The sequence below is a fragment of the Chinchilla lanigera genome, unplaced genomic scaffold, assembly GCF_000276665.1.
Source record: "Chinchilla lanigera isolate Chin_1 unplaced genomic scaffold, ChiLan1.0 scaffold00070, whole genome shotgun sequence".
In the NCBI taxonomy this organism is placed as follows: domain Eukaryota; kingdom Metazoa; phylum Chordata; class Mammalia; order Rodentia; family Chinchillidae; genus Chinchilla; species Chinchilla lanigera.
The window spans coordinates 6,222,613-6,238,320 of NW_004955471.1; the positions used below are offsets into that span (position 1 = coordinate 6,222,613).

General features: G+C 49.4%; 2 protein-coding genes across 6 annotated transcripts in view; one reads left to right on the forward strand and one right to left on the reverse strand.

Annotated features, from left to right (window-relative positions):
- Window positions 1-7,108, forward strand: part of Fam160a1 (family with sequence similarity 160, member A1) — a 244,571-nt gene extending 237,463 nt beyond the window's left edge. For all 5 annotated transcript variants that reach the window (XM_013522889.1, XM_013522892.1, XM_013522890.1 and 2 more), the window contains one exon: window positions 31-7,108. In XM_013522889.1, the coding sequence (XP_013378343.1) occupies window positions 31-284 (254 nt within the window). In that variant the 3' untranslated portion in view covers window positions 285-7,108. The remainder of the gene's footprint in view (window positions 1-30) is intronic.
- A 306-nt stretch (window positions 7,109-7,414) lies between these two features.
- Window positions 7,415-15,708, reverse strand: part of Gatb (glutamyl-tRNA(Gln) amidotransferase, subunit B) — an 83,629-nt gene continuing 75,335 nt past the window's right edge. The window contains exons 12-13 of the mRNA XM_005400896.1: window positions 9,194-9,328; window positions 7,415-7,826 (exon numbers count right to left, since the gene is read on the reverse strand). Of these exons, the coding sequence (XP_005400953.1) occupies window positions 7,701-7,826; window positions 9,194-9,328 (261 nt within the window). The 3' untranslated portion in view covers window positions 7,415-7,700. The remainder of the gene's footprint in view (window positions 7,827-9,193; window positions 9,329-15,708) is intronic.

Consider the following 15,708-nt stretch of genomic DNA (forward strand, 5'->3'; position numbering starts at 1 on the left):
TCCCCATGATGGTTTTCTTTCTGGTTTCAGATCCCATTCCAGAGGCTTCCAAGACCGGAAGTGGCAGGAACCTTTTGGATGGTCCCCCAAGAGTGCTTCAGCCCTTCCTGACCAACAGAGCCAAGGTGGCCGGGGCGCCCCCGAGCCTGCCCTTGGCGGTGAGGAACACCATGCTCGCCGCCGCCCTCTTCCCCGAGTTCCTGAAGGAGCTGGCTGCCCTGGCGCAGGAACACTCCATCCTGTGCTACAAGATCCTGGGGGACTGCGAGGACTCGTGCTGTTAGTGTTTTTAAAAACGTCTTCACAGGTTGTAGTATCTTGACTGAATGTTAAATGCAAAGCTGCTTGTCAAATTCTATTTTGATGTTTCCTGATGATACTTGATTTACGGAGGAGATTTCTGCGGCCCTCCTTTCTCCAGCCAGGACTTCTCCTGTGCGTTATGTAGAATGTAAGTCTCCGAGCAGATCGCTCCCCTAGGCAGATTGCTTTGCTCACTTTTCCCACCTCACACGTTTCGCTCGTTATCTTCCCAACCCTTTGAATCACTCCGCCTGCTGTTCAGATCGAATGGGGCAGACGCTGGGGCCCACTGATTTCTGGACGTGCCCCGTGGCAGCAGGCCAGGTTTCGGCAGTACACGAAGGCTCCCAGCATCTCAACGATGCTCTGCTGCCCTCTGCATTTTGGCTTTCATTTTATAAAAGGGAACAGTTAAGATGGAGCTGTTCTTGCCTTCATCACACAAACACAAGCCCTGTGCCCTCTGAACCTTCCTTCCGGGACTTTGTTCTCTCTGCACGCATTGCCTTATGGTATGGGAAAGCCCCTGGTCCATCTCTGGGATGTCCCGTGGCGTTGGAGAGAACCCGGAGTGCAGGGAATTATTTCTCGTTGCTGGAGAGCTCTCTTCAGTCCCCGCAACATTACCGAAACACTGAAGATGGCCTTATTTTAGTCAGATTTGCACAAATCGAAGTGTGCCTATGCAAACTGCTACTTTAGCTTTTAAGAGTTTGATCAAATGAAGAAAGTGTGGTGTGTACTTATGCAAGACAGCCATCATTATTTCTTAAAGTGTTTTAAGAGACGTTAATTTGTGAAGTGCTTCTATAGCGGGCTTTTTCAGGGGAGAGGCTGGAGTGGGGGCAAAACATAAAGGTCAGCTAAATGCAGCCTGTAAAAACTCTGGTCATTATTTTGACTTTTTTTTTTTTTCTGGCAAACATGTTGCACTTTGTAGAGAAATAGGCACGTGTGCAGCCCACGTTTTGGGAGCTGGGACATAAATGCATCCAGCTCACTGGAGCCCTGCAAAGCCAAGTGCCGCGTGGTGGCCGCTCCACATAGACACGCTGCTTTCTAAGGACAGCTTCATTGGAAGCCCCAGCCTGGGTTATTAGTGCTTCTCACTGCTTTTCAGCCTGCTCTAAGAGGCAAGACTGTCCGCAGAGCCATGGCCACGTGAAGCTACCTCCAACGGGGAGATGCACAGAATAATGGGGGGTTGAGAAGATGGCCTTAAGGAGAGAAGAAGGAGACGAAACCACGGGGGTTCATGGAGATTACATTGCACTCATGTGCTCGGGCCCAGGTCTGTGGGGAGAAGCAAGGAACCGGGACAAGCGTGTGTTTGGAGGGAGACTGGAAGGCCTCCCTGCCAGGCCCCGAGGGCAGCTACGGTCTGCTGGTTGTGCCCGGGGCACTCGTTTGTCTTAATCAGGCCCCGGTACAGGAGAGAAATGGGAAGGAGTCACAGCTGAGGCCCTGCTGTGCCAAGGCGAGGCTTGGTGCTTGAGGATCTTGCAGCGGCTGTATACTGAGAGAGGTGGAGACAGCCCGGCCTGGAGAGCCATTTTGCATTGTTCATAGCGTAGGCAAGAAGCCATGTTACCTGTCCTGGCACGTTTCCGACCTCACATTTGTCTGTCACGAAAACGGGTTTGCTCAGCGGTGGTACCGCAGCCAGGTCAGCTGAGGCACAGCTAACTGGTCTGCTCGTGGCTTCCGGATGCCTCGCTGTATTTGCAGAGCCCACAGGTCTCCAGCAGGAAAGAAGGAAGCTTCAGGTAGAAAAAGAGGGATAGTTAAACTGTAATATAGTATGCTCAAACTGCTCTGCACAGGGATGTGTCTGGTTGGTTGGACCTGCCAGGTCACAACACGCGGAAGCCGTGTCTGCTAGTGGTGTTCTGCGGCTGCGGGAGCTGGTGTGCTGGCAACTCACCGTGAGTCTGTTTCTTTGTCGTAGAGCACCGTGGGCCCCGTGTGGAAGGTGCCCGTTAAGACAGGGAGTGACTTCGTGCCTGTCTTTTTCAGTAGGTACTGAAGCAGAGTTACTTTAAAAGGAGGACAGAGGCCTGGAATGGGCATGAGAGGCAGGAACTTTGTTAGTGGTCAGCTCTGACGACTGCTGTCCTCTCACTTCGGGAGCTGGAGACTGGTTGTTTGTGCAGCCGTCACAGTTCCCCAGGGGCTGTGCCCAGAGTCTTACAAAAATGAAGTCAGAAAACTGACCCGGCCTGTACTACGGGCGTCAGAAAGCCTGCGTGGTTGGGCACAGTGGCCCAGAATGGCTCACCTGGGGCAAGCAGCAGAGACCAGAGCTATCAACAGGCCAGGAAGAGACCCCGAGAAACACTGTCCGAGGCAGCGCTGAAGATGCCAGACAGGCGGGTGATGACGGGAGTGCCTTACGGGACAAGATTGGTCTAATGAAGAAGGTTCCAGCCATCAGGTAAACAGGCAAGGCCCTTAGAGGTGTCTTTTTTGTTTTTTTAATAAGTTTTGGGCAGAGATTTTAAAGACCTTCGACATGGCCCAGAAGTGGCTCCTCTCCTGGGAGCAGCCCGCGTCGGCTGCCCTGCTCCTCGACAGAGCAGACCTCCTGATGAGCCCTGGGCTGCTGTCACTGTCCACCCCAGTGTCTTGGGAGTCAAGGTGAGCGGCGGGTTCCTGGAACATCACAGCACTCACCTCAGTGCATAATTCAGGGTCTGATTCAGCTGTCTAGACTGAGTGAATTTTCTGGTTCAAAATATGAGAGGCACTGGCATATTTAAAATTGATTTTCTGCAATTGTTCAGGCGAATGTTTGCAAAATTTTAAACAGCAGTTCCACCTTAGGTCCAGACTAAAGCACAGTTTCATGGGGGTAAGTGACCGTTTCCCAGCCGTTAAGTGGAGATGCAGGAATAGCTCATCAGAGATGTGATTTTCTTACATCAGTAGAGACTTCCTTTCCCTGGTATTCAGGGGCACTGTGAAACGGTGCCTGCTTGGTAGAGCATTATTTAGAAACTCCTTTGACATGCTCAGGTTGTCAAGTGGTCAGCCCTTCTCCGGGCCCTCGCAGCGCCCTTCCACAGCAGGGGTTTTGACCAGGGCCAAGTGTGGCTGTTGGTTTTCAGTGCATGCAGACATCGTGGGGCCAGGGTGTTGTCAGCAAGTGGCCTCTTGTGCTCATAATCAAGAAGCTGGCTGTACGAGTACTGGGGTCCCGTTGCAAGTGTTCAGTGTCTCTGCAGTGTCATGTGGCCTGACTGCCAGATCTGTGTAGAGGTTTTGGGCAGTGGATAATCACTCTAGCTTGGTGTTCGGGTCACTTTCAGTAGGTGGATGTCACACGTGTGATGTTAAACACCTCCCTGCACCCCAGCTGTCCTTTAAGGGCAGTTCCGTTTGACTGCTGTCAGCTCTGCATTTAGGGAAATGTCTGTCATGCTGGCTTCTGTGAAATACTTTACGGCAGGACAGCTGTGCACTCGCGCCTCAGGTTACCGGCAGGGTCAGCGTGAGGGGAGGGCTGCCGCAGTCCTGGGCCCGTGCAGCAGTCCTGGCTTCTGGAACAGAGCTCCTCTGGTGGCGGAGCCACGGGGTTTTAAGTCATTCGAGGAGCCATCCTAGCCCCTTCTTGCTTCAGCCTCCAGCCTGTAACTGACGCCAAACAACAGTGCAGAACGTGTCCCCCAGTTTATGTCCACGCCACTCACGTCAGCGAGGACGCGTTTTACGAGGATGGAGTTGATGTTTTTCCTTTCTTTCTGAATGACCATCGTAAACCTTGCAGAAAAAACTCTTGGAAGACTAAGAATGGGCTTTGGGCTAATTTCGCCCCAGTAAATCCTCTCTATATTCAAGCACTTTCAGGCCATGACGTTGTGGAGGACAGATGATCCTGGCAGCTCTTTAACTGAGTGAACGGCCTTTCCCAAGAGGCTTTTCGAGAGGCTCTTCAGGGGAAAGGAGGGCCAGGCTGGGGGAGCTTCACCCTCAGCACCCCCGAACTGATGATTTTAGCAGGGTGCTCTTCCCCGACCGGCTGTGAATTGGGCCCCAGGCTTACGGGCCGTGGGTGACCCGAGGCGCTCCCAGGTAAGAGGGCTGACAGCAGCAGGGCTGGCGGCGGGCTCTGCGGCGATCTCAGGCAGCTCGGGAGGAGCCCGTGTTCGCTGCATCATCTCACAGCTGGTGAGGATGCTGAAGCTCTTGGGCAGATCACGCGTGCTGGAGCCGATATTTTACTGGGACAAGCACACAAAGACTCCCTGTAGCCAAGCCCTCCTTTGCCCTGAAGATGTTTGAAGGGAGAGAATACAGTGTTGATGACCCTGAGTGGTCTTTGCTCGGCCACTTGACGGAGGGACTCGCACGCCTTCCCCTCATCGCCCCGGCATGCCTCTGTCTAAAACCTGCTCAGGAAGCCAGCCGCCGCCCCACTACTCCTGGGAATGGGTAGGTAACCTGCCCCTTCCCCGTCACGGTGAGTCCCTAGAAGATGCAGCTACACTCAGATGAGAAAGTCCCTAGTTCTGTACCACACTGACCAACCTAAGCTGAGGGTGCGTGTGCGCCAGGCAGTTGGCGCTCTCCTCGCAGACCAGCAGTAACTAGAGGAACAAAACATGCGAGAGGTCTCAGGCGAAACCTCCGCTTGGTGAACGACCCGAGTGTTTTTCTGTCTGTACCTTGAGGCACAGAAGTTCCCTTTGTTGCCTAAGCCTGGACAGATGCAAAAAGCTACTTCCTAGACCCAGTGACCCCAAATTTAAAATCCTAGTAGTCAGCAGTGTCTCTTGCAAAGGGGCCCCCACAAAAGACTGTTAATTTGTGAATCAGAAAGCTTTTCTGGAATTCTCCCTCTTTGCTAGGCAGCCTGCTGAGGGCCACGGCTCACAGCCCTGCCTTCCCACCAGAACCATCCAGCCCGCCTCCTAAGCAACGGAACACGGTTTGGTTGAGGTTTGGCTGGACCAAGTAGAGCTGTTCCAAAGGTTTTCTAGCACCCCGCCCCCGCTGGTATACACCCATCAACCTGTGTGTGTGTGTGTGTGTGTGTGTGTGTGTAGGGCTGTCTGTACAGGTGTGTGTGTGACTGTGACAGATGGCAGTGGCTTCAGTACGGCACCAACTCATACATTTTAATGAGATTTCCCCTAAATGGCACAAACAGAAGCAGACTAAATTTGTACTCATGGGAGAATGAAGTTGCGTTTTACCAAGGTGTGTGTAGTGTAGCAGAGCTGTACTTGGTGAGTTTCTTGGGGTGTTATGTAAATGTGTCCTTCCATTATCTTGTCAGGTTCCCATCAGAGATGTGCTACAAATTTTTTCCTCATGGTAGTGGTGTCATCACGCAGTCTGGTTTGGGGGATTTCAGAAGTGACCTAGAGCAGGCAGTAGTCAGAGCTGGACGGGAAGCAGTCTTGCAGGACGCAGTGTTCGTGATGGCAGCACTGCTCTGTGGAGCTGGTCGGACGCAGTTTGCACTTGACCTGAAGTTTGGGGAAACCGTCTTAGCTGACTGCACTAGCCCTAGGTTTGAAATGGTCTGGGAAGAGCCTTCAGTGCTTTTGATAAGCTTTTGGTGAGAAGCATTTAGGAAAGAAAACCCAACTTTATTTTCTCTTACGAAGTAAAGGTCTTGCCAGATTTCCATCTCGGGGCGCCGCTGCTCATTTGTGTTTAACAGACATGCGGGGCGGGGGAGGCCTCCACCTGGTCTCTTGTAGAAGGGTGAGTGCACGGTACGTTCGCAGCCAGCAGTGTTCAGTGTAACACAAGGCGGGTTACATGGCTTGCTGGATTCTTAAACAAATGTAAAAAGAAAGCTTGTCCTCACGCTTGTCTCAAGTGAACTGCACAACTAGTTTCTTCTCTCTGCTTGCTGCTGTGGCTGGGCGCACGGGGCACTTTCCTCGCTCGCTCAGGGAAGCCCCGAGCACGTCTGCGGCCGGAACATTGGCTGCTTAGGTGCTGATGGTGTGCGTGCTTTTCCCCAGGCTCGCTGGTCCCCACAGACCTGCCTTTTCTTGTTCCTGGTAGGCCAGGAGTGAATTTTAAAAATCAGGGCCTCTGAAGACTTGTTCCCCGTATCAGTTTACAGGTACTTTTAAAAAAGAGCTTTTGCAGCTGTGTGCGCGACACACCTGCAGCCCAGCACTGAGGGAGACAGATCACAAGTTCAAGTCCCTCCAAGGCAGCTCAGTGAGACCCGCCTCACAACTGAGAAAGGGCCGCGCATGGAGCTCGGCGGTGGTCCCTGCTTTTGATTCCTACTACTGGGTGCGGCCGAGGGGAATGATAACCCAGCATTTGCAAAACTGGTCTTTAACCCATGTATGCCAAAGGTTGCAGGTTTTTGAATTTTTGCACTAAATTCATATGTTATAAAATATATATATATATATCAAGGAACAAGAACTTGAAGAGAAAAAATTTTATGTCCCATTGTTATGTGCCGTTCCAAAAATGGAACACTAGACATAAAAGGATTAAAGGAAGCATTGTGAGCCTGAGGCACTAGACATGCAATGAACAAAGGGGCCCTGTGACTGAGGGAGTGTTACTGTCACGCAGACAGGGGCAGAGGCAGCGAGGCCTTCATTGCCGTGCTGCCAACTGCTCCTCAGTTACTGGAAGGTCAAGATTTTGATTTACTCACTTGCAATCTTGTTCTTTTCAAGCAAAACAAATCCATGTTACAGCTTTCCTTCTTTTTGTCCTGACGGTGTGGGGGGTGTCAATCTTACACAATCTTTGAAGTGTAAGTTAATTTTTACGTGCTATTTCAATATATATTTTATTCATTAAATTTATTTGAAAACAGTTCTGTTGTCCTCAGAACGTTCATTGAATCTCTGACCTGTGCTTTCAGGACCCCTAGGAAGTTGAACGGGCAGTGTCGCCTTTCCTCAGTAGATGTGCATCAACCTTCACCCCAGCGCCCTAAACAAATGTGTTTACATGGCACCCATTTGCTTTGTTTTCATCTCCGTTAACCTATTCTTAGTATAAATATATCGTATCCACATTCGTCTCTTGATCACTGCTCATCCCCAGCACCTGGGCCAGTGACGCCAGGCCACGGAAGTGCTCACAGCGTCTGGGAAGGCACTGCACAATGAAGAGCGTGTAGGGGGGTCACACTGTTTGAGGCGTGTTTTATTCAGCTGTGGAATACCCGCGGAACGTGCTCTCGCCTAAGCACTGGTGCAGCTGGCCGGAGGGTTTCGGTGTCACTGAAGAAAGGGCCGTGGGTGGCTGCCCCCCAAAGCACAGGGTCTCAGAGGACCCGAACACGTGAACTGTAACTCACAGAAAGTGTGTCCAGGCCAGGGACCGGGACGCCAGCCTGTGCGGCACACGGACGTCAGGTTTCACGGGCCGCTGTCCTCCCTGGGCAGGGGACCCCACACACCTCATGACGACAGCCTCTCGAGGGTGTCCTTTATCACAGCTGGGTCTGCTCGGTTTAGGGTCGCCTTCCGGACCAACCCGATCAGTTTATTAATAGCTCTGGGGTTTCCCTTCTTCATATCCATTACCTATGAAGAGAAGAAAAAGAGCCTTATAACTGAAAATCCTCAATTAAGGTTTAATTTTAATGCAAATTAAATCAGTTGTCTGCCCTTAATATTGGACATAAAATGAGGAAGGGGAAAAGAAGGGGGATTAGCTAGTGAGGAGGTTTCCAGGCTCCCGGGAAGCCAGTTGCAGCTCTGCCTTGTAATTAACGCGAGCACAAAGATGACCAGGGTGGATCTCGCTGACTGACAGCTGAAGGAGCTGGCACGTGGGCACCAGGACATTCCTCTGAGGTGCCGCGATGACAGGATTACTGGGTCTGCGAGCCGGGAGTGCCTCATTCTCCAGTGACCTTCTCCAGCCCCCCCTCGCCAAGAAGATGCGCAAAGTGACAGCCCTCACAGAGCTTTGGTGCTGGGGTGAGCTTGATGGGGTTGGGGGACAAAGGCAGGAGGTGCTGGATTCCTATCCGAGAACTCGAGAACTGCAGGCCATGGGGCGCCGCACGGACCACCCGCCTGGCTCCCGCCAGGAACGAGCGCTCGGCGTCTCCGCAGCAGAGCGCAGGACCGGCCTGACGCCGAGTGTGTCCTTATCAGCTGCCGCAGATGAGCGGGAAGATGCAGACTGCGGGCTCATTTTCCTTATCAAGAGCTCTTTAGTGTCCCTGCACGCTGATGAGTGTGCTGGTGTTATGCTGAAAGAGATGCTAGCACATTTTTCCCCGCTGAAGAGTCTCTCTGACAGTATGATGAGACTTGGGGAGGGAGGGCTGCCGCGTGTAGCCCTTCTGTCCTGTACTACACTAAGAACACAGATGACTTGGGCTTCCCCTGTGCTCCTGTCCAAGGATTTTCTCCATCATTTAGAAGTAATTTTCTTTTCTGCCTTTCTTCCCACCCCTGCAAGGCAAGCAGTGGAAGCGTGTCCCTGTCCTCTTCTTTGCAGCCAGGCGGGGTGGCCCAGCACTGCGAGGGCCTTGAGAAGCAGAGCTGGCCGCACGGACCGGGCATGCGGACCCGGGAGAGGGTGAAGGCAGGGAGTGGAAACCTGGATGCGCCGCGCTGGACCGTGCGCCTTCAGGCTCAGTACTGAGTCAGCACGGAGTCTGTACCTCCACAGCGTCAGTGCCGGGGTGGGGTTCCCCGACAAGGAAGAGTGTTTTTCCAGTGGCCACCTCATTTCATCACTTTCGACCTTAACTAGATAGCTGACACAGATAAGGAGGTGATTATCGATGAAACTGGGCCAGCGCTTAGGAAGAGCCTAGGGCTGCAGCAGGGACCTGGAGCGGGCATCTGGCTGTGTCCCTGGGATGGCCTTTCGGCTCAGGAAGCTGCCCTCCCTCTGCTGCGTGTGACGGCCCCGCCCCGCCTGCGACAGTTACCACTTGAGGGTGCCCCTCCATCATGGACTGGCAGAGCCGCTCCAGGGCCTCTTGGTCCTGCATCAGTTCCAGCTGCTTCTCTGAAACGATCTGCGCCGCAGTCTTCGCCTCACCCTTCCACAGTTCCTCGAACACCTGCGGCCAGAGGGAGACGGGAAAGTGAGGAGCCGGCCCTTCCCCACCTCCACACACCTCAGCAGTGACGCAGGGCCGGGGCTGGGAGCCCGGGTTCAAACGACGCTCGGCGGTAGGGCCTGGCCGCAGGGAAAGGGCACCTGGCCGCTCCCCAACAGCCTGACAGGGCCGGGGTGCTGCCACTCTCCGCGGAACTGAGCAAACCCGTCTCTTCTGAGGTGGGATGTCCTCCCTCCTGCACAGGTCCGGGGGTCCTGGGCCAGCCAGGCAGCCTTGGTGCCCCCGGAGGTGGCAGGTCCTGCCCTCTTGCCATCTCCATCCGGGTGGCTCCTCTCCAGGCAGGCTGTGAGGTGAGACACGAACGCTCAGAGGACTCCTGCTGCCACCGTCGGGGAGCTGGTGATGGCTCTGTCTGTGTCCACTGAGCTAATTAACAGAAGTGACACTGGGAGGACAGGCCACGTGGTACAGAAGTAACCACTGAACTGAAATCCGGAAACTCGGCCTACTGGGAAGTGGGATTTATGGAGGGAGGGGAAAGCAGCCCTATAATGAAGACAATGTGGAGAATAATGAAAATATAAATCACAATAAACGTGGCCTCCCACATTTATCCCTTTAGGTAGAGCCAGACCCAGAACTGACTAGGATAATTTACGGTTGATGGTCTGTATATTTTCTACTTCAGAAATGCTGACAACAACAACCAGTCCCCAAACTGATCAAACTTGGGGAAAGGAAAACACCTTTAGGGAAGGCGTTTCCTGGGTGGTGGCTGGCCTCATTGCTCTTGTTTTTCTAGTGTGAGCTGGGTGTGCAGGGCTCCTTGGTGGCCAGCATCCACCACCTCTTGGCTGGTCATCACTGCATGCCTACAGCTCTGAACGCTGGCTTGGGCTCGGCTTGTGGAGCCACCGCGCTTGGACAAAGAGCTCTGCGGTAACCGGCCCTCCCAGCCAGGCCAGCAGAGGGACTGATGCTCTGGGTCTCAGTAGGGCTTGAGTTCTTCCCAGTCTGAGTCAAAACAAACCACAGATACTTAGCACAGCCTTGAGAGACCTTGTGCCTCAGATGGTGCCATGGTACGGGCAAAACAGGGTCTGTCCACTGGGTCCTTCTGTAAGCTCCTCACACCGTGCCTCTTTGGCTACCACTACCCAGGCATGGCTGCTCAGATCTAGTCTCAAGATGCTTAGCCTGACCAGGAGGAGGGCAGGAGAGGGCATTAGCCAGAGCAATTAGATAAAACAAAGATAGGAATTAGATAAAAAAGACGGCATTAAAAAGAGGGCAAAAAAAAGAGGGCATTAGCCAGAGCAATTAGATAAAAGAAAGATGAATACAGATAGGAAAGGAAGAAGTGAAATTATCGTTACTTACCAACGAAATGACCCTTTACACAGAAGACCCCAAAAACTCCACCAAAAGGCTCCTAAAGCTAATAACCAAACTCAGAGTAGTATAGCAGGATACAAAGTCAACACTCAGAAATCAGTAGTGTTCCTGTATACCAATAACAAACTCACTAAGAGAGAAATTACAGAAACAATACTGTTTACACTGGCATGAAGAAAAATGAAATACTTAGGAAATAACCTTATCAAGGAAGTAAAAGATCTCTGTAATGAAAACTACAGTCCTCAGGAAAAGGAGATCAAAGAGGGTATCAAAAACTAGAAAGATACTCCCACTCCTGGACAGGCAGAACTAATATAGTCAAAGTGGCCATACTTCCAAAATGGTGATACAGGTTTAATGTAATCCTAGTCAAAATACCAACAGCATTTTCCTCACATATTTAGAGAAAACAATCCTAAGATTTGTTTGGAACCAGAAGAGACCTAGAGTAGTAAAATGGACAAAGGAAAGATAGGAGGCATCACAATCCTGGACTTTAAGTTATACTATAAAGCTACAGTGATAAAAACAGCATGGTATTAGAAAAAACAGACTTGTGGATAAGTGGAACAGAATAGAGGATGCAGAAACAACTATAGGCACACTGAATTACCTTTGCTGGAGGAAAGATAGCCTCTTTAACAAATATCTCTCACCATGCACTAAACTAAATTAAAAATGAATCAAAGAAAAACTATTAAAACAGAAATGCTTAATCTGCTGGAAGATAGAATAGGTAGAATTTATGAAGATGTAAGTGTAGGTGAAGACTTTCTGAACAAAATCCTAGTTGCACAAGAAATACAAACAACAAATGTAAGTGTAGGTGAAGACTTTCTGAACAAAATCCTAGTTGCACAAGAAATACATACAAATGTTGCACAAGAAATACAAACAACAAATGGGATTTGTTGCACAACAAATACAAACATCAAACTAAAAAGCTTCTGAACAGCAAAGGAGACCAACAACAGAGTGAAGAGACAACCTACAGAATGGGGAAAATTTTTTGCCAGCTACTCTTCAGAGGGCTAATATCTAGAATATATAAAGAACTAAAAAAATTAGACCCACGAAACTTCTTTGAGGGTAAAACTGCTATATTGAGGTGATATTTACTGTATATAATTTTCTGATTTATCTTAGATTTTGTTATGGAGCTATAAATCTTGTACCTAAGGTTAAAGGAGGCAAGTTAATAGTTACCACGGTTTATCATTCTCTAGACTGTTCTTGATGCTATTGTTATTATTGATCGTACTACTTTAGCCAACAGAACATAGTTGTGATCACTATGGAGGTTGTCTGGAGATCATAAACAATACCACAGTCCAGTACCAAAGAGGTGGGTGCTAGGCCAAATAGGAAGCAACTTCTCATCCCTAATAGATTGAAGAGACAGGATTTTGGGACAGACTCAAAAGCTGAAAGCGAGCTAAACCTCGAAGACATCTCTGAAAGGTGGTCATTTCCTAAGGAGGTCTCAATACTAGTAATAATGCTACTTACCATAAGCAATTTATAAGTATCAATGCAGAAAACAAATTTTAAAAATTAGAAAATAAGACGTGGAAGCAAGACCTCCAGTTCACCTACGGCAAATCTGGGGTGCACTGAGGTGGAAGAACTCAAAAGCCACCCAGCAGAACTATTTGAAATAGCAGCAGTGGAAGTAAAAAAGCAGATGAATGAGGTCCTAGAAAAAAACAAATCAGGAATAATTACACATAACTAAAGAGATGATGACCATAGTGAAGGTTATGGCTAATGAATCCAGAGTAGATACAGATAAAAAAATAGAGAAAGGAGCTTAGGAAAATGATGGAAAGTATGAATACCCAACATAGGAAAGAACTGGATTCCATGAAACAGATTCAAACAGATATCCAGGAGATTAAAAATTCTATTGAAGTATGCAGAGAACAACCAACCAACCAACCAGAATATCAGACCTAGAAGATATGTCTGCAGTTACTAATTATCAAGTGAAAGACTTCTTAAAAACAGCAAAGGACCATAGAAAATCAATCCAACAGCTGCTAAACAATGCAAAGTACAACAATAGAAGACTGGAATCAATAAAAAAACAATGCAAGAGAGAGAAATAAAAGGAATAAGGATAGGAAGGGAAGAGGTTAAATTATTTGTGGATGATGTACTCTAAATAGAAGACCGCAAAAATGCCACCAGAAGACTTCTAGATTTAATAACCAAATTCAGTAGTGCAGCAGGATACAAAATCAGCACTCAAAGTCAATAGCATTCCTGTACATAAATAATTAACTCACTGAGAGAGAAATTAGGGAAACAACATCTTTCACAATAGCATCAGAAAAAAAAAGTAGTACTTAGGAATCAGTCTAACAAAGGAAATAACAGACTTTTACAATCCAACTGCAATACTCTGAAAAAGGAGAGGAAGAGCATATCAGAAAATGGAAAGATATCCCTTGTTCTTGGATTGGTAGAATCGGCATAGTAGAAATGGCCATATTCCAAAACTGTTACATGGATTTAACGCAATCCTGATCAAAATACCAATAGCATACCTCACAGAACTAGAGAAAACATCCTAAAATTCACTGGAATCAGAAGAGACCTACAAAAGCAAAGCAATTCTAGGCAACAAAGGCAAAGCAGGGGGCATCACAATCACTAACATGAAATTATACTACAAAGCTACTGTGATAAAAATAGCATGGTACTGACAAAAAAACAGACCTAAGGATCCATGGAACAGATTAGAATAGGCATAAACAACTCCAAACACATTCAGCCACCTTTGACAAAGAGGCCCAACACCTTCACTAGAAGAAAGCCTTTTTAATAAATGGTGCTGGGAAAATTGGCTTTCCACATGCTGAAGATTAAACCTAGACCCATATCTCTCACACTGCACTAAATTAAGATTGAAATGGACCAAAGATCCAAATATTAAAACAGAAACATTTAATATGCTGGAAGATAAAATAGGTAAAGCTTTTGAAGACACAGGTATAGGCAAAAAGTTTATGAACAAAATGCTGACTTCACAGGAAATATTGCAAAGAATCAATAACTGGGATCTCATTAAAAAGCTTTTCCACAGTAAAAGACACCAATGACAGAATGAAGAGACAACCCACAGAATGGGAACATTTTTTTACCAGCTATTCCTCAAAAGACTAACGTCTGGAATATATAAAGACCCAATCCAAAAATAGGCATCTGAAATGAATAGACACTTCTCAGATGAAGAAGTACAAACAGCAAATAAGTACATGAAAAAATGTACAACATCACTGGTCATTTGAGAAATCAAGATAACCAGTAAAAAATGTGGCAAGACATTTGCTGGTGGAGGAAAAGGGACCCTTTTCCACTGTTGGTAAGAGTGTAAACCAGTATCACCAGTATGGAAATGAGTATGGAGAGTCCTCAAGTAGAGTGTCCATCTGACCCAGCTATTCCCCCGCTTCTAAGTATCTAGTTAAAGTCATCATACCATAGCAATACATGTATTCCCGTGTTGAAAGCAGCACAATTTATAATACCAAATCTCACGAACAGCCCAGATACCATGAACACATGAATGGATAAAGAAAATATGCTATTTATATACAGTGGAGTACTACTCTGGCATAAAGAAGGACAAATGAGGCATTTTTAGGTAAATGGATACACCTCGAGACCATAATCTTAAGTGAAACAAATCAGACACTTAAATTTCACATGGTTTTCTTGTATGAAAAACCCAAAGTGAGGTGCAAAATAGAGGACAGATATTAGGAAGCAGAAGAATTTTTTCAGTGGGAAGGGGAACAAGAGATGCAGGGGAGGCAGAAAGGGAAAAGGGATTTTCTAAAAAGCTGAAGGAAAAGAAACGGCTTTTGCAAATGGGGAGAGGGAGGAGACAAAAATCAACGAAGCTGTTGTGTACGTGTAGAGATTTCCTGTGATGAGTGTGGTCGTTACCTACCGCAGACACGCACTGAAGAGAACAGCCAGGGGAGGCGCTCAGGCCCTCCTCCAGGCACCCGCTCAGGCCGCGAGCGGGGGCTGGGGGCGGAAGTGCTCCGTGTGGCTCATCCCAGGCAGCTGCCCCTGAGCAAGTGGCAGGTGTCTCTGCCCCCTTTTCCTGATTTTTCTCGAGTAAGAATTACATTTTTAAATGTACCTTTCTAGTTACTAAAGTATGTGCTGCAGAAAATAAGGAAATGTAGGTAAGATAAAAAAAACAAAGCCCTCCTGCATTCCCATTCGCTCAGGACAGCCAGTGTCGGCACTTCGGGGTTTCGCTCCCGTCCTTTTGTTTTGTAGCAGGGTTGTGACCACAGGTTATGTGCAATTGGTACCCTGTTTCTCACGTAACGGAAGTACGTAGATTAATAAAATCCAGCACCTGCCAGGTGCATTTGTCATAATTCTTATTGGTAGGTATTCAGGCTTTGGTCAGCATTTACTTCATTTGCACAGCTCCTAGAAACACGTCTGCCTGAAAACATCCAACACCGAGGAGGCGAGCAGACCCCTCACGGCCTGGCGCGGCCGGCACCCCGCGAGGACTGGCCCCCCGGGGGTCTCCACGCGCTCTTTCGGGTGCGAGGTGGCGCTGTGGGTGCCGGGGCGTGCCGGACCCCGTGGTCACTCCTGGGCTTGCCTCTGCCCGCACAGAAGAGGGGGCCGCCTCTCGGGACCCGGGCACGCCGGGCAGGCCGGCGCGGGCTCGGCCCTGGCCTATGACCAAGTCCGGCGGGAGCCCGATGGCTCAAACGCCGACTGGATTTGCCTGGACCAAAACCACCGAGGGTGGTGACGTGGGGGTCACTTGCAGGCCCAACACGGTGCCTTGCCAGGCAGGGGCTGCCCCCGGGAAGCAGCGGCAGCGCTGAGGGCCGAGGCGGGGAGCCTGGCGGCGCGCTGTTCTGCCGCCTCCGCGGGTGAAGCGGCCCCGCTTCAGCGAGCGCAGCAGCGGACTCCTGCCCAGCCGAGGCCGGGGCCCC